At 34.8% G+C, this 20,112-nt stretch overlaps 1 protein-coding gene across 4 annotated transcripts in view; it reads right to left on the bottom strand.

Annotated features, from left to right (window-relative positions):
- The window catches only part of LOC117173977 (protein deltex), a 130,996-nt gene that overhangs the window by 33,288 nt on the left and 77,596 nt on the right, over positions 1 to 20,112 (bottom strand). For 2 of the 4 annotated variants that reach the window (XM_033362735.1, XM_033362683.1), the window contains exon 6: positions 6,587 to 6,905. In XM_033362735.1, the coding sequence (XP_033218626.1) occupies positions 6,587 to 6,905 (319 nt within the window). Of the gene's footprint in view, positions 1 to 3,788; positions 5,059 to 5,245; positions 5,407 to 6,586; positions 6,906 to 20,112 lie in introns of those variants that run through there. The other 2 variants (XM_033362823.1, XM_033362912.1) reach the window with 2 other exon arrangements.

The raw sequence follows: 20,112 nt of genomic DNA on the forward strand, positions 1-20,112 counted from the left end.
CAACGGTCGAAGAAAGGATTGATTTGCTTCATCAAATCATTTTACGATAATTTCTTTTGTTTTAAACTTTCAAATCCGTTTAGAGCGACCAATAGTAGACCTGATTCCTATCTTTGCCAGTATCAAGTTGAAAATTTGGGAACACGAACAAGCGTTTGCAGTTCTAAATTTTTTTTAAACGTTGTTCAAGAAAATAAATGTTGTGTAATGATACAAATTAGTACCATAAAAACGTTCCTTAGCATGCATATGGGGGCATTATTTCCTAAATATGCCAACCCGAAAATTGGATATGTCCGATCAGGATCAAGTTTAGGTTACGGGTTGTCCTGCTAGATGGTAATTTTACAAAAAAATATTTCCTGTTTTGTCAAATAGTAGCTCAGTTAGGCGGAGTGAATTTTCGTGTGGATACTCAGTGCTGTGCGAATATTTTATGCTTTTATAAATAATTTTAAAAAAAATTAGTTTAGGCATTTTTGAGATATATTCATTCATGTTTTTTCGATCAGTTAGAAGTATTTTTTGTACATTCCAAAATTTGACCTCGATTTAGCAAAGTCGAAATTAAAATCCACTTTTTTTCGAAGACGAGCACTTTTTTCAATATTCAAGAAAAAAATCTGAGGAGTTTTTCACTAAAATATTGTAAAATCAAAGTGCAGTTTTTTGCTGAGAAACTGATCATCAGAATTAACTATTAACTTTGATTTACAATTTCTATAAGGAAAGCTTTTTTTTATTTATTATATTTGAATTTTTGCAGAACTTGTACCCGAATACATGACGGACTATGGAAGAGTTTACCACTCGTTATAAGGCGCCAGCGAACTTACATAGACGGCCGCGAATTTAAACTCAAACTAAGCAAAGTAACTTTTTAAAAAGAAAATGATACAAAATGATTCCGACAAATATTTGTTGGTAATATGTATTGCTTTTATGAAGAGCAAATAACTCTTGGCGAAGAAAAAAAAGGTTTGTTTTCTTCATACATAAGTATTTTGAATAGCTATGCTTACCATTATTTTTTTTTCAATTTATTTTTAATACATTTCCAAAATATATTTTTGTTGTTGACGAAATCGGTTTAAACTATTTTTTTCTTCACACACACACACACACACACACACACACGCGCGCGCGCGCGCGCGCGCACACGTCAGATCTTTAGAAATATAAAATGGTTCCTTTTTTCTTATAGATAGGCCAATTTTCAAAAGTATATTTTTTGTTGTTACGGGGAGCTCGGGCCGCAGAATCTCCCACCAGAGCTTCATCTTTGGAATTATAAAGACCTGGCTGAAATGAATAACAAGCTTCGTGGAGATTTATCTGAAGAATCCGACCTCTGGAATATCATTTGTTGTGTGTATAATGCAGCGAGAGCTTTGGCCGATGTGAACCGTAAAACAAAACCAACGGTTGATCATAAGACTAAAAGACGAATGCACCAACTCGCCAGAAAGATACGCTGCGTAAGACAGTACGCGTCCCGCATTCAGAATGTGATAGACTACATAACATTTGGTAGGAATTTTACCGCCAAGGATCGAAAGTTTACGCACGAACTCCGGATCCGTTATCACACACTTAAAAACTCAAAGATGCTGACTATCAGGCAGCATATTGTTGACAAAATACGGATAATATCTGACGCTAAGAGAAGTCTAGAGCGGAGAGAGAGATGGGTCCGAGAAAATCAACAGTTTCTCTCTGATCCATTACCGACTCTTCCAAGACCCTCCAGTTACTATCAACCACCCGCCTAAACCAGAAGAGGTCAAAGCATTTTAGTGACAAGTCTACGAAGTTCAGAATAGACTGGATGAAGACTTAGAGAACATAAATAGCTTCCAGGCGCTGTGCGATGCCCTCATCACACCTGAGGAAGAATGCCCACCCATCACTACCGAGGAGGTGAAAACAGTGTTAAGATGTATAAAGAACTATTCCGCTGGAAGAAGTTTTCTTTAACCCTCCAGCATCTGGCCCGCATCTTTACCCCATATTTCAAGTCGGAAGAGCCAATTGCGGAGTGGTTGGTGAAAAGGCGCACAGTACTCCTGCCGAAAATGGGCAAATTATCTGACCCGAAGAATGATAGGCCAATCTCTTGTCTGAACACACTGTATAAGATCTTTACAGCCACCCTAAATGATAGGATTTTTCGGACAATCGGATGTGTGTGGCAAGAAATGTATGAAATACGCGGCTCAAAGAAAAGGGTAGCAAGATGTCGGGAGAACCTGCTCATCTATAGATGTATCTGCAAAGATGCAGCATCCTAATAGCGTGACCCATCGATGGACTGGATTGATTATTGAAAAGCTTTCGACTCGACTTCCCATACACTAATCATCTGTCTTTTGGAAAGATTCAAATGTTCATCCGCACATCGTGAGGTGCATAGAGAGATTGATGCCGCTTTGTAAAACCAGACATACTATCTAAACTGGAAAAAATTGTGTGGCAACTAACAAGGTCACCTTTCAGAGAGGTGTCTTTCAGGGCGACACCATGAATACACTCCTTTTTGCCTTACATTATTGCCACTATATTATTGCCAAGTAAGATCAATGCTCAAAATAAAGAGCAACTACATGTAGCTCTAGGCATTGTCGAACGATAAACTAAATAAATTGAAATGGAAATCCCTGAAGACCCTGAGCTCGATGATAGAAGCTTTATATGACACATTTGCGCTGGAGACACCTATACATACCTGGGCGTGCCATAGAACCACATTCAGGATGTGACATCTATAAAGGATACTCTCCAATGCAGATTCAAACGTCCCTTCTGGCACATGAAGTCTTCAGAAATGTCGGCGAGGAACAAAGTTTCTGCAACGAACATGCTTACCGTGCCAGTAGTACTTTAATAACTCGAAGCGGTCCCATGGAAGAAGGACGAACTCGGATCTCTTGATATTGGGTCACGAATGTTTATGCACATTAACAAAAGCAGGCACCTTACGCCTTATGTCCCGCGACACTACATCTCACGCCGTCAAGGTGGTCGCGGAATACTGAATGTCTTCTCAACAGGATTATTCTGGGTACAGTGCATATAGTCGCAAATGGACGAGATCCTCTTCTTAAAATGGTCAGGAAGCACGAAGAAGTGGACAAAGAAGCGTTTCTGTATAAAGCAGTGGAGGAGGCTGTTGTAACACTCGGACTTAACTTCAGTATCAGGGGTGAGCAAAATGCCTCAAATATTATCTAACTCGAGTACTCACTCCTGAAAGCTCGGATTAACAAAGCACTGGAGAAAAACTTCCGTGAATAGTTCCTTGACAAAAAATGCACGGTATCTTTCACAGAAATGTGGAGCATCAGACCTACTTTCAAAAGCACAATACGGCACTAAGAGTACATTATTACCATCTCTGTCACTCTTGCGGCATTAACCTTAATATCGGTCCGATAAAACCTCCTAGGGAAATAGAATCAATTGTTGAGAATGAGAAGTGCCGCATACAATGGAACTTTATATTCTCGACAATTATTTCTGTTGCAAACTCGAGGTCAGACATAGTTCTCCTTGACGTCGAGAAGCGAACCATGTTCTTTATCGAATTTTCGGCACTAGCTGACATAAACATCATAGCCAAGGAGGATGAAAAGAAAGAGAGGTATAGAGACCTTATAAGGGAAACACACATTAAATGGCTAAAACACTTTATTTTGACTTATTCACCTAATTAATAAAATATACTTTTATAAAATAAGAAAAAGACAGATTTTCAGTCATATACTTAAAGAAATTGCATTTAACTTCGTATTTTTATATGTTTTGTCGGCAAACATTTGTATTTTTATCCCGCAATTCAAACAATTATAAATATAAGCATTTAAAAAGTCTACATAGGAAAAAGTAAATGGCTAAATTTACCACTTAACATTCTTCATTTGAACTCTAAATGCATTTTATGTGAAATTTAGTCAATATTACAACGTAAAAAAGCCACGTTAACGATTTTACTTACAGGAGTTACAATTAAAAACTCAAGTCATCAACATTTTTCACGTACGCGGCAATCACTATCGTGAGTCATGTAGGATCGCAAACCTTCTTTTATTCATAACAAATTGTGATTTATTTTTAGACTTATAAGAGTTTAATACAATCATCTTGAGTCTGTCGATTAATCTACAGTAGAGAAAAATTTGATTTGACGATTTTGTAAAATAGTAAAAAAAGTGTTAAGAAATAATCCAGAGACTTCCCAAAGTAGTTTTCTTTGCTGTTTCCAAAAAGCATGTTTATTTTGCAAAGCAAATGTTTAAATTTCGCCTAATTACGAAATCACATTTTCGCCACTCATTAAACTTGACTGCAATTACATTATTGCCAAACATAATACAGAAGCAAAGTTACTATGGTTCTATGCAGCTTGTGTGCGGCTTATTTTTCTCCTAATTTTCAGGCCCATGGCTCCATATTTCGAACATTTGTCTTCGAAAAAACTTGCCTTAATTATACGTGCCACGTCAATGGCGACCCAGTTGGTGGGCAGAGTTCTGAGGCGGTTAATATTATTTAATTCCAGGGGAAAAAATGAGTTCAGAGTTCAAATGATGCATGTTAAATGGTAAGTTTATCGATTTACTAACAAATTTTGATTAAGACTTACTAAAAAGTAAACATTTACTATGTGATTTAGAATAAATATTTTATTGTAACTTTTACACCAACTAAAATAGTGAAAAAAGGAAGAGTTATATATGAACGAAAGAAGAAAACAGTCAACTTCAAAAAGGCCTTTTTCCATTTTCATTTACTTCATAATGGTATCGCATTGACAATGTGAAGCGTATCAGAAAAAATTAATATGCTCGACGAAGTTTTTTTAGAAGAAAACAGAATCCAAGAAATATCTACTGAAAAATGTATTTGTTGTAACGAGGTGAACTTAAATAACGTCTCGAACCAGATTGCACTCCTGCTTTAAAACACGTTCCTCGATTTGCCCGGTACTCACTGCGTGATGGCAGACTGGGGTTATTTATTATAAATCGTCTGTAAATACACAATTCGAATGACCTAAAACTATATATTATATTGAATGACAACTTTTACTGCTAAATAAAAATACGTACTAGTAAAAATTAACATATAAAGTATTGAAAATGGAATAACAAATCTTAGTAGATATAATTACGAAACACTTTTTTATTATTAGACTTTTTAAGTTATAAGTTTATAATTGGCCGGGTTAAGAAATAGACTCACATACCTGTAAAAATATGAACTCAAATTAAAAAACTTTTTAAATATGCAGGTTGTCCCAAGATGTACTCATCTGTTTCAATGCCGCATAACTTTTTCCTACTCGGTTGTGACAACTCAGCGTGCGTTTCGAAAGAAAAATTCCTGGAGAACACCGCCTCAAAAAAACTCGATAAAAAGTTTCTACGATAAGTTTTGTGTTTCTGGTTCTATGGGCGACTTTTTGTGAGCGTATACGCGTCGCCCATGGCGTTCGAACGAGAATGTCGACAAACAAAGCAGAGAGTCGCCGATAAGTCACGTACGTCTTTGCGACGCCGTGCTGCCCAACTGGATGTATTCAGATCGACTCAACTTTAAATCAACGTGGTTAATCCATTGGAAAGTCGATCAAGACACATCCAGCTGGGCTTCACGGCATCGCATAGATGCTCGTAGGTTATCGGCGACACTAAATTTTTTTAACTCGACATTCTCGTTCGAACGACTTGGGCGATGCGTATACGCGATGCGTTTGACACAATAAATAAAAATTAGATATACATTAAATTTACGTTTTCATGTGCTATGGATGAAATCTTCAAGTGACTTATACTTTTAAAAATTTCTTATGAAAAGCGGAAGTAGTGGTACAGCCGCGTGGCGATTTTTGCTCCGTAAATACGAAATATCTGTAGAGGTGCTTCAAAGCAACTAACTTTTCAATATTATATTTTAATATCAACTAGATTTTTAATTATCCTACTTCAGTACGTTTACATTTATTTTCAGCCAAGGTAGTTAAAAAGAAAAATTTACCATGTATTTCTATCTTGTACATTGTAAAATTTACAAAACCGTGATATTAAAATAATGAACAATGTACAAAAAAGAAGCTATTTGTCAACTTTTGTTTTCAATTGCATTAAATAAAAATAAATGTAAACATACTGAAACAAAAGAATTAAACTCTAGTTGCTTTAAAAAGTTTTTATTGAAAAGTGGCCCCCCTCCCACCCACCCTCCCTGAAATCCCTACAAATATTTCGTATCTACGGGGCCACGCGACGTCACTAGATAGAGATGACCACACGGCTCTACCATTACTTCCGCTCTTCAAAAGAAATGGAGGTGGAAGTGAATCACGTGTTCCTGAAGTGAATTTATCCTAAGTTGATATGTCTGATCTAAATAAACCAGGCAACTACGACATATATACAGTATACACATTACGCTAAATGATAGTACTTTCTTGAAAATTTTGGAGATTCATTTGGGTCGAAAAACTGACGACCTTGAAAACGTTCTCAGAACAAATATGTTAAATAAAATCTCGAACATGACCTACCTGGTGATCAATCAAACTTACTCGTAAGTAATCTGGATAGTATTTGTATTTGAGAAACCAGGAAGTGAGCGTGGAATTCTAGTCCAGTTCATGCTTCCAGGTGGCTGGTTACCTCTCTTCTCACCGTATATCAATCTACATACGGGACACTGAATATACATGGGATGCTGCTGAGTATTTAACATAGCGTTAAGGCACGCCAAATGTAATCTGTGTCTACAACGTGTCAATTCTACTGTCAAGGGCTCAGGAAGGCCAAGACATACGGGGCACGAGTCAGTGCCAGCGCTTTCCACGACTTTCACGTACTGCGATATCACATCGGATGCCATGTCCACTCCTATAAAATTATGAATGAAAATTATAAACACCTGCATACTAAAAATCCAGTCCAATCTAAATTCTGCCCCTGTCTAAGCTCTCAATTTTTCCCAAATTATATTCTAAGAAAGTCTAAGGTCAGAATAAAGTGTAATACTTAGTGCAGGTATCAGCAAAACAGTAGTTTCTTATGCATAATGGCTGTTGGCAAGCGAACCATAATTACGGAGACAACAATTGGCTAGAGCACATGTGGAGAGTAACGATCGAAAAGATAGAGGAGAATTCATTCAGAACAAAATGTTCTGAAGTTCACATCGTATGAAAAAAAAGTTTTCATATTTTTAGATGTCTGGTCGCAAAGCGAAGCGCCTCGCAGATGCTTACTATCGCAAGCGAAAAGCGGAACGCGATTAAAGAGAAAAAAACAAAAATAATTATTTAAATATTTAAATAAAAAGCGGTGATGCACGAGAGATTGTTCTAGCTGCAAGTGATGAAGTTGCAGAATGAGCTCGAAACCGATGCGATGGCTTTACGAGATGAGCTCAGTGTTTTTCTGCTGTACATTACTGCGAAAATGTCAACGGTTGAGGTATTAAATTACATTTATGAAAACTGCCTAACGTCAGTTTATCCAGGGGGGGTGACACGATTTTCGCTTTTGCATTAGAGGCGCGAGTCAGTTTTGTGAAGAGCGGCGAGTCTTGAAACATTGGCGCCACCACTGCGACGCCCGGTCTGCCCGTTGTCTGTTATTATTTTGCATGCAGAAACTTGTGAAATGTCATAACTCTATCGCCTTTTTGGCGTATTTTATTCATTTACAGTTAAATATGTAATCAAAATGGGTGGACATCGATGAAAGTTGAAGGTTGACAACAAGCAATTAAGCGTGCCAAAAAGGATTTAATTGTTAAACCTGGACACGTAGTGTGTGAAGATAACTTTTTAAAGGATCAGATAATTTGGAAAAGGGAAGTCTTAGCTTCTGATGGAAGGGTTAGTGCGTTAAGTATTACGATTTGTTTACCGCGATGTCCTTGAACCTAAAATAATCGAGTGGGTCTGACGATTTTATGACAACATTGATTTTCATATCTTAATATATTCTTGTTACTAAACTTTTAGATTATTGTGATAGTGTGTGAAATTATAGTTTCAATAGTTTTTGTAATTTAAAAAATATTTCAAGACCCTTACAAACTGTAATAAAAATGTAAAAGTAACATTAATGACAGTGTTGAATTATCGCCGAGTTTCAACATTTATGTACAATTACATTAGTTTATTAATAAATTTAAGTATTCAAGTAAATAAAAATGGTGGCCTAATTTTTTTTTGCTGTCCGAATGGTATGATAAACCTAAATTTAAACCAGGGGTTTCGAAATCTCAATTTCGAAACTGCCCCGAGCATTGTTCGAAGGTTGCTAAAAAAACCCCCGCCGTCTAATAACGCGCGATTTTTTAACGAAGGATTCTGAAATGTCTAATGAAAAAGTCAGCCGTCAAACAATGACCAGGGCAGTTTGGAAATTGAGATGGCGAAACCCCTAGTTTTAATTTAGATTTCTTTTACCATTATGACTGCTAGAAAATCATTACTTTACAATTATAATATAGTTTAATACTTGCATTCAATACTGTTGAAGGGGTCGACGGAGTAAGGCATCAAATTTCTTTAATAAAACACGATTTATTCAGAAAACCCTATTCTAACTCTACATATTTTTCCCCTATTTTCTAGCTAAATTTTACATTTAAATTTTAATTAACTATTGGTTCGTACACCTTAAAAATAGTCGATATCCAACCAATCGATCTACTAATTTTAATTACTATAACGCACGAGAGCGATTCGAGTTCTCTAAAAGAAACTATAATGATCTTTGGCACTAAACACGAAGATTTACTCATCCAAAATTTGTTGGTCGTTTAGATCCTATTGTATAATATTTTTGTCGATGGTCATTGACATTTCTACTACATTGATTCTACTGATCCAGTAATAATTTCAAGAATTATACACAAAGACAAAATTTTCACACCTTTTAGGTAATGCAGTAAAAACTCATTTAAAAAAAGGGTCAGAAGCCCTACGCTAATCACCGTGATTATTATAATAAGGTGTCCACCATAAAAGGATGTCACACCTGACGCGTGGAAGCAGGCCGGAGTCGAGATACCTTCGGACTCCAGGTGCAAAGGATTAACTTTAAAGAGGGACAGAGACGCGGCTCTTCCGAAAGAGAGAGATTCTCAAGGAGAATACTTCCGATTTTCCAAAATAGCCTCTTGGGCTTCAAAATCTGTCAAAATCTCTTTACCTGAAAACGAGACTTAGCCGCTTTTTGGACAGGTTGCAATCGAATTTACGATTGTCCACTCTTAAGAAGCTAAAGCCCGATACACACATTCGGCATTCGCCGAATGCCGAGCAAATGTTCGGCGAATACCCGTAGTGTGGATGGGACTAGCCGAGGCGAACATTCGGCATTCGTGCTCTCCACTACTAGGCGAGCTTCCAACGCGAGCACTTTCGCGAATATAGACGAGCAAGTGCAATTTTTGAGGGCGTCCGCACATTCGTGGGTATTCGGCGAAACATCATTGCTTTAAGTCAGTACATATTACTATTTATGTTAGTTATTTGTTTAGAAATAAATAATGTTGAATTGTTTCTTAACATTTTTTAATGTTTCTAAATTAATGATTCTTTTGTTATGCATTTTTTAATTCTTTTAATTGAAAATTTACTCTTAAAAATGAAAATTATTGATTCATTAAACATTAACTGATCATAACGAAATAATAAATTTTATGGAATTTTCCGTGGTTTTTGGTTAACGTAATAATTTCGTATAATTTATAAAGCCTTGGCTTCGTCCAAAAGTAACAATATTTTCACAATTCTGCCAAAGAACAATTAATTTAGAAAGATTAATTTATTAACATTTTTAAATAAATCAACAAAATAAAAATTAATTTAGAAACATCAACTTATCATAACGAAATAATAAATTTTATGAAATTTTCTATGGTTTTTGGTTAACGTAATAATTTCGTATAGTTTATAAAGCATTGGCTTCGTACAAAAGTAACGAAAAATTCTATTAAAATATTATTAATTCGTTAATGAATTGACCAAAAATATATAATTTAGAAACATTAACTAATCATAACAAAATAATAAAATTCGTGCAATTTTCCATGCAAAAGATTAAGAAATAATTGAAAACCTTAAAAGATTTCAAAAATTTTACAGCAGTGTAGATTTTTGAAAATTTCGAACAAAAAAATTAAAAGCGTTTTAAACATTTTTGTATGAAAACTTGTATTCATTTTATCATTTAGTTATGATTTGTTAATGCTTCTAAATTTATGATTCTTTTGTTAATTTATTAGCAAATCAATAATATTATAATAGATTTTTTCGTTACTTTTGTATGAAGCTAAGGCTTTATAAACTACACGAAATTATTACGTGGCATATTATTTATGAGTACATAATATTAAAATAAGATTGCTCGATTTAACTCTTGAACAGTGTGTATATCAGCATTGGGTAAGTTACTTTTTTTAATTAACTAGTTCAAGTTACGTTACTTAACGAAAAAGTAACTAGTTATAGTTACGTTACTTGAAACTGTAACTGGTTACAGTTACTAGATAAAGTAACTTCAAGTTACCTAAAAAGTAAGTTTTTTTCTTGGTGCTTCCTACTCTCGACTACTGCTGACGATGACTGAAAGACGAATGTTCGTCATATCCAAGTCGAGTCGGTACTTGGCAATGTACGAATATATGGATGCCTGTGTTCGGGTATGCTCGCCACTCGCCGAACATTCGGGTAGTCATTGCTCGGCCAATAGCGAATATTCGGCATTCTGCGAATGCCGAATGTGTGTATCGGGCTTAAGGATGGTTGGCGGGTAATCAACTTTTGCTGCACAACCTCTTGGTCTCGGTGACGGGAAATTTATCCCGACCGTTACGTCTGTAGTTGCAGTAAATTTTTATAAAACTAAGAAGATAGTTTTAGACCGGGTGCCTCTAGCTCTTTAAATGAGAAAACGCGTAAGACACCTTGAGAAAAATCAGAGATTCCGAATAAACACTAGCAGAGCTCTGTTTAAAAGATATAACCTTCTACCGACTGGTTTTAGACGAATTTACATCTGTCCACTCCTCAAAGGAAATAGCTTTTTCTTAAATAGAGTAAAAATAGAATTTCTTCCAAGTCTACTATATCAAGTCTTAGAAGAGAGAGAGAGAGAGAGAGAGAATACTCTCTTCCAAGGAAGCTCTGCGAGTTGCCTCGCAAAAACTAAATAAAGATTTTGGACGATGTGGCTCTTTTTATAGCCCGTGTCCTTCTCTCATCTCCCAAGATGCATGAGAAAAATGCATAGCGAGGAGGCTTTGGAGTCTGCGCTCCTTTAGAGCACCTACGATGATGCAAGTTTTTTATTCGGTTATTTTAGGTTAAAGGACATCGGTGTAAAGAAATCGTAATATTTACCGCAATAACCATTCAATCAGGAGCTAAAACTTACTTTTTACAAATTATCTAATCTTTCAAAAAGGGATCTTCACACACTGAATGTCCAGGTTAAATAATGAAATCCTTTTTTCACACTTAATTGCTTGTTGCCAACGTTCAACCTCATTTTTTGGAACGGAGAAAAATACTTTTTACTCCGTTCGAACAGGTTCAGTCGTACCCTGCTCGACAGTTCGGATCGATACATCGATATCTTTAGTCCATATTTAATTCATATCTCCATATTTTAATCCAATTTTCAAATAAATATATGACTAAATTTAAAGTAAACTTAACAGCTTTCATACTGATAATCTTTTCACTATCTTGACGATTAATACAATATACTAAATATTAAAAATGACAATTTCTTGTGTATTTTTATTATAATGTAATAATACATTAGAATCATTCAAGTAAGTAAACATATAAAAACTGTTATTTATATTGACATTTTAGAACTTAAAGTTTATTTGCCTTGAAGACGTATTCTTTATATTTTAGTATTTTACTCCGCTTGAATATTAAAATCCTTTAAAAGACATTTCTAGTGTTTTTAAGGAATATTTTTTAATGCTCGATATATTTTTTTAAATTCTAGAAACAGTTAATCTTGACTTAATTCAAGCTCAAAGTTTTTAAAATATCCACAAATGTTCAAAATATTACAAAAACTGAGAAAAATACTACATCTCCCATGTATTTTATCAGCTGCCATTCAAATGTAGAGCATGACGCTCGTGACGTCAGTGTTTCATCTTCTGCCGTCCTTCACAAAACTCACACAGTGCATTTGCATGGCGACTCACGCCCCAGGTTTATCCAAATACTCACGTTGATTTGCAAATCCTCCTTACTTTACCTGTTTGCGTCGCACGTGCTGAAAGGTCCTTTCCGAAACCTTTGAAACTATGTAAATTGTTACGGTTAACTAATCTTAATGGTCTTTGTCAAATAAATATTTAATTAAACAGTAACAAGAGCTTTTTCACATGATTACTTTCCGTCTATTAATAATTGGGATTTAATGTAATAATTTATTGAACTATTAATTTATTCATAAATGATTTATTATTATTGATTAAGATTATTATTAACAATAATTATTATTAATTATGATGATTAATAAGTAGTATTGTTTATTATGATTATTATTAATAATTGTTGTCATTTGCTATGATTTATTATTCATTTATTCTTATAATTTTCATTTATAACAGTTTTAGATACTTCGATTTGAAAATTCATATTGAAAGGGGCGCGAATTGAAATTTGTCTCCTTCGTATATGCTTATAAGTTATAGGAAAAATTCTCACTTTTTATTTTTATTTTATTTTTCAATCGTGCTATTTTATCACAAATTAATAGCTGAAAGTTTCTCAATTTTAAATTTAAACAGCAAAGTTTTTATATGACCTATTGATGAGCATTTACAGGTCTTGATGCCGACCTGCCAATCGTTAGAATCATAAAGAATAGGCATAAGGCACATATTAAGGAGACTAAAGCCATGCATATAGACATCATAAAAAACGAGCAATATTTGCACGCCAAGTATATTGAAAGAGTAAGTGTAATTTTTCACACAGGGACTTATTTAAATATGTAAACATAAGCTCAAGCGAAAGTAAACAATTATTAAACTATTAAAATAACTAGTTATTTACGCTTAAAATTATTTAAAATAAATGTGGGCGTCCGCATGAAAACGGCCCTGATGGCCAGTGTGGAGTTACGGATAGAGGCATCTAGCCGCATAAATTCAAAATAAATTCACTATAGGTCCTAGTATCATCCCCCACTTATACTTACAAATAATCTTTTTTAAGAGGCCTTAAAGGCCCTTTTCATGTGCCAGACCACAATTAAAGAATAAGGATTAATTTTAAGTATAATTATGCTTGACATGTAAAAATCTCTAAAATGTATTTTTTTAAGACTACTTTCGTCTCCTTATGTGTATTCTACATGATCAGAATATAACAGTTTCTTTATAAATTGTGATAACATTAAATTCAATATTTACAAAAATTAGTCGCATCAATTTTCTGTACACTCTTGAACTTATTCGTTCACCAAATATGCTTATACGTATTATAGGACCTCTGTTAATTAATTCATTTCGTTCCTTTTGGTAAAAAAATAATGTTTTACTTTTTTTATTTAAAAATATATATTAGAGGTTACGTTAAGCTGCGTTATGTGTAAAAATAGATTTTCTTAGTTTTGAATTTTTCTAAAATATAAATTTAAGGATAAAAATGGTTTCATCCCTACAAAGGAGATCATATCTATTGAAGCAAGGCGTTCTTAATTTCATAAATGCTTCTATAATACAATCTTTCAATTTAAAAAAACGTAGGACAAGAAAAATAATACCAGGCCGAATACATTTCAAATCAGCGCTAGGTACACTTCAAGTCTTAGAATATTTTGGTTTTTTCTGTCTTTAAGGGAATGTGATACTTCGTCGTGTGGTGAATCGAGTACAGTTCTCCAGGCTTTTTTTCCACAAAAATGAAAAATGTTAAAAATTGCATTTGGAGATGCTATGAAATATCATAAAGGACGTCCCCGAAATCTTTTTTGAGGGATAATAACAAAAAAAATTTATTGTGCTAAATACAAATTTTATGCATGTGCATTATTTTGAGTTAGTTCCGGGAGATTAGTGACTATGTTTATTTGTAAATCCAAAGTTTTCGGCCAAAAGTATTATGTAGTTTGGAAATAACGCTCGCGATCATTTTAACACACATAACCAGAGGCGTAAGAGGTTAGAAGGGTTTGGTGTGCTCGGCGATTTTCTTCTTTCGAAAAAAATGGAGCAAAGAGTTTGCATTAAATTTTGTGTGAAAAATGGAATCCAGTGCTCTAAAACTCTTGAAATGTTGACAGTTGCATAGGTGAGTCTACGCTGAGTAAGAAAAATACGTATAAGTGGTAAAAACTGTTCCAAGAAGGCCGAGAGAATGTTGAAGACGAACCTCGCCCTGGACGTCCCAGCACGTCAACAACAGATGAAAACGTTCAAGCAGTGGAAGATATGGTGTTGGAAAATAGCCGAATTACCATCAGAGAAGTTGCTGAAGATGTTGGCATATCGGTTGGCTCATGCCATGCTATCTTTCCGAACGTTTTGGGCATGAGACGTGTGTCAACGAAATTTGTTCCAAAACTGCTTAATTTTGAAAGTGCTTGTGAAAGATTTTCTGACCAAAAACAGCACCACAGGCATGCCTCAGCCTCCATATTCACCGGATTTGGCCCCTAGTGACTTTTTTCTTTTCTCTAAACTGAAGAGACCCATGAAAGGACATCGATTTTCAACGACTGAGGAGATAAAAACTGCATCGCTGAAAGAACTCAAGGCTATACCACAGAATGATTATCAGAAGTGCTTCGATGATTGGAAAAAGCGTTGGCACAAGTGTATTATATCTGAGGGGTATTACTTTGAAGGGGACAACATAAATATTGAGGAATAAATTATTATTTATTGAGAAAACCATAAAGTCACCTTATTTTTTGAACACACCTCGTATGTATTATTCTAGAAAAAAAGCCGGGGGAACTTAAAACTGGTAAAATCGACAATTTTCAAAGTATCACATGCCCTTAAACCTCTATAATTTTTTAAAAAATTTTGTTGATAAATTTGTACTTCTATTAGGAAAGCATCCTGTGCGTTTTATGTGGGCTAAACAAATTTTGTGGTCACGAGAAACTTTTTTGTCGAGAAATAGACTTTTCTCACTTCTCTTCTAAACAACGACAGATTCGATCAAATTACATTCTGTCTTTTGATCGTAGAAAAAAGTGTTTTTCTTCTTCAATCATTGTTCTAATAAGCTTAACTGCAATATTGGGCCATCAGATAGTAATTTACGATAACAACAAGAAATAATAATACCAACCATTGAAATGCAGAAACATATATATACACACGCGTACACATATAATAGTATGTGTGGCGGGAGCACACTTAGAAAAAAAAGAAAAAATCTATGCGGATTGGGGCGAATCAACATTTTTGAATGCGCAGGAATTCCATTTTCTGATTCGTTTAAACGAATTTATACACATTTAGATGAATTGAGAGACACAGTGTTCCCACTGAGCTACGGCGCAATTTACTAATCACTTACAATAATTTCTATATACCTAGCAATTTGGTTTTCCTCTATCGGATTAAATTGTATAAATCAAAATTTGCTGAGAATCGCTGTGACGAATTGGGACGAATTCGAATGTGCATTTTACTCTCACAAATTCGGACGCATTGGCCAATGTTGAAGCGTTTGCGTGCTGACGCACTGAACTGAATTCGCTCACGTATAGGAGCATTCACAATTGAAATAGTCATCTGAAATTTACAATAATTGGCACACTGGTCAAATACGTCATTGTTACAAAGCGGGATTTGCGGGTCTAAAAAAATGGGAATGGTTATTTATTAGTTTACCGTAACACATGTGAACATTGTAATAGAGCGCACTATTTAAATATGAATTACCAGTAATAAATAAACAAAATGCATTTCAAAAAGTGTGCGGCCGATACAGTGATTCATTGCATTATCGGGTACAGTGGATCCACAGCCGAATGATTATGTGTTGCTACTTCTTGTAAAAAATTGGAAATATCATTGTAAATCTTTGTAATTTGGATTCCTTATAGTCAGGCGCTAGGTAGTTTTACCTTGCATTAAATCCGGAAAAGTTATTTGGTGTCATTTTTCTTTCATTTTGGTGTTCTAAGAAACATTATAAATTTGCACAATAAAAAAAATGGCAACTCGGTCCGCCAACTTGAAAAAAAAAGATGCTAAAAATCAGTTTTTTGGAAATACATTTTTTTTGTTCATCGGAAAACAAAAGTAGTTTGTTTCATAATGGCCGAGGACTACATCCTCTACAAACTTCATCTAGACCATTTTTACATTAAGTGAATATTTTCAAATTTAAGCTCGGGTGATGTGAGGTGTATTTCCTAGAATCACATATGCACTGTCCTTATGACACACTAAAATACAAGTTATGATCAATTATTATTGTGAACACACACACATACACATTTTAAAAAAATTATTATATGTGACGTGCGCCGAAGAAAGGGCGAATCAACTATAACACGGACAGGGTATATATGAGACGCGGAAATATCGTAGTCAGTGGTGGGAGGTGTTTCGCGGAATCACGAGCTCTCTAGCAAGAGCCAGATTTCTCGGGTACCTAACAATTCAACTATTAGCAATAATAACGCTCAAATTTTTTTTTCGATGGTTTCTTTAAAAGGAGCAGCTCAAAAAATATCGAAAGGTGTAAAAACCTCGATTTTGTTTTTTTAGAAGTAAGCCCCCTTTCTTCTGCGCACATCATGTATGAATTATTTACATAGAGATTGAAACATATTTGAATAAAATAATCGTTCCTACTCGTTTGCACGCCACCATTGAAATCATCAGTTAATCACCATTTAATTCATCTCTGATCTTTTCAAAATATATCTCCTCGCTCTCGTCGATTCTTCTCCAGTCATTTCTAAGTTTTCGTTCATTCTGATCTTCCGCCTCGTTCTTCTTGAGGGTACAGGTTCGCTAATTTCTTCTTAAAATACAAGAATTAGTCGAGTTTCTTCCTCCTCTTACGTCTATTCTTCTTCTTAATCATTATCTCCTTCATTATCTGCCTTCGTCATCTCCGATACCTTAAAAAATTCGTCGACAATAGTCTCGCTTCTCCATAATCTGAGTCATCCAAGATTTCAGGATGGCTCTCACACAAACCTTCATTGTGGCGAATATAAATGATGGAGCACTTCAACCCTGCTCTTCTGCAGCTGCATGCTGTGCCGCATCCTTTTTCACATTGACAGGAGAGGAATTTCAGAAGATCTTCTGGACCAGGATCCTTCGTTGCCCTGACTGTAGTGATTCCACCCTTAGTTGACTCCCATCTCCAGTCTTATGGATTCTTTATAACTCCGCAATTAGTTCGGATTTGATCCAGCTGCAGCAATGTTATCAGGACAACAAATTTCTTCCTTGAAAACTTGAATAATCTGATTCAAGTTCTCAGAATTTTTTAACACTTTCAGGAATTTGGCCTTGCCTTGACCATTCCTTTTCATACAATTATATTTCATATTTTCTGCAAATAATTTCTCTTTTACTCATCTTATTTATATAAGAATTATTAAAAATAATTAGTATGTACGAAAAGTGAATTAAATTTGTTTACAATAGGAACTGATCATAACTAGGATTTTATCAGGTCATAAGGGCAGTGTATACATGATTCTAAGAAATACACCTCACTTCACCCGGGTATAACTCTGAAACTATTCACTTTATATAAAAAAGTTCTGCATAAAATTTGTAGAGAATTTAGTTTTCTACAATTTTGAAAATGACTATTTTTAGTTTCCGATGCACTAAAAAAGGTTAGTTCAAAAAACGGATTTTTGGCACCTTTTTTCAAGTTGGCGGAGCAAGCCACCATTTACTAATTATAGAACCTCGAAGAATACATAATATCGTCGGGAACAATTAGGTATTCTCACTTCAACCATCATCTAACTTCACTTCGTTAAAAGCTGAGGGGAAAACAATGGACCAAATGAATGGAACAACACTTTATTTATGTAATATTTTTGTAATTAACAGTAATTATTATCATTTTATTATTTTATTAAATAGTAATTAAAAAATAAAAACTATTTTTCAAATACATTTGGTCCCTTATTTTCTACTCTACAGTCTACGAAGTGAAGTTAGCTGGTGATGGAAGTAAAAATAATTAATGGCATTATAATTATTTTTAAAAAATTCCTAATCTGTGAAAGTAAAAAAACGGTATGTCTTAATTTTTCCCGTACGTAATCTAACAAAGATATCCAGACCGCAAAACATTGAAACTTATTGAAATATGCTGCATAGTGATTTCTCTGATGGATCACTGTACCCGCCCTCGTGGTCCACTGTACCTGCTTAGTAGGGTAAAGTGGATCTATTTACACAATTTTTGGAAAAATCGAAAAAAATGTCTGAATGTGATTTTCAGGAAACAAGAAAATTATTTTTATAATCGCAAATAGTGAAAACTTGAAGCTCTTTCATTTGATACTCATAAAACATTGGTTTAAGAATAGAAAATTAAAAATGCAAAAATTGGTCCCAAAAATTGGCCGTTCCCCTACAATTAAACTCATGACAAGAATGATTGAAGATGAAATCAGTTCTTTCTGCAATCAAAATGCAGATTGTAACATTTTGTTATAAAACTTGTTACTAACCACTATGCAAATTGTTATTTAGGGTCCCATATTCAGTTTTTGAATCACAGTTTATTTTCTGATAATTTCAGTAAAAGAAACGTCTCTTTTGGATGTACAAATGATAAATCTTAGCACCTGTTTTAAAAACTGTTTGCAAAAACACTTTAAATCAATTCTGTTAATTAATCATCAAAAGAAATGTCACTACAACAATATTGAAGAAACAAATTTTGTACACGAGGAAACGGCCGGTTGGAACATTTGTTTGGCAACTAGTGTGAAACAATTTTTTCTATCTAAGAAACACTAGTACCTAAAAAATGGTTTATAATAATTGAGTTGAATAGTATCAGAAATATGTTTGCTCTATAATGTGCAAATGCAATAGTTCCGGCTAATAGTGACTTTCTTTCTGTATTTTTTCCTAAGGCCATGTGACGAATGGGTCACGTGACCAGATTCCAATGTTACCGACACTTTTTATTTCGTAATGTATTTTCATACGAAGTGCCACGTCGAATAAAAAATTTGAATCATATGCTGTCGTCTGCTGCCTAATGATTTATATCTTTCGCAAAATTCATATTTGTCGTGAAAATAATAATTTCCTCAATAAAAGATTTGATTTTTCAACATTTTATTGGTCCGAGGATCACGCACAACCCCGGATAATCGACAATTTTTCTTTCTTTCGTTCACAAATCCTTCAGAAAACCTATATATTGAGTCAGTGCCGTACCTATAAAAAAATTAAGCTCTAATACTACGTGAGAATCATGACTAGTGGTTTGAATTAAAGAATTCGTTTTTGAACATCAAAGAGTAAAAGAAGTAAAGACCGCGACTACTTATTCTCCCTCACAAAGGGTATAAATCCGGTTGAGGCGACGATATGATCCGTCTTCTTCTAGCGCCCCCAACCAAACCTAGCTAAAAAATCAAGAGGGGAGGACGAACCTTTGGGACTGGAAGGTTATAAATGATGGAACTCATAACAATAACAAAAATACTAAGTTCTGATGCACCTTTTTTAATTACGTAAAAATCATGGGAAACACAATGAAAAGGGGAAGTTATTAACGTAAGAGAAACGCAATACAAGTAAAAGAACACTCGGCGATGTGGCCTTCACGAACCGGATAGCACTAATATTTGATGGTGCGAGAAACCTGCGAAGAGCCCTGCTTGCTCAATAGCGGGTGTAGTGCAACTCATTTTTCAATCCTAGTATGAGCGACGCCTCCTCTAGAAGCCGACTGAGTGTAAACTCGGATGCGGAGAGATGCTCGCTGGGCACCACTCTTAGATCAAGCCCAAGTCGGTTTCCTCGAAGGAATCCGTTCTTTACTTCGATTCTTCGCTTATTTGGAGCCGAGACTTCAGTCCAGGGAATCGATGTTTT

This window comes from Belonocnema kinseyi, chromosome 1 (genome assembly GCF_010883055.1).
Source record: "Belonocnema kinseyi isolate 2016_QV_RU_SX_M_011 chromosome 1, B_treatae_v1, whole genome shotgun sequence".
Lineage (NCBI taxonomy): Eukaryota > Metazoa > Arthropoda > Insecta > Hymenoptera > Cynipidae > Belonocnema > Belonocnema kinseyi.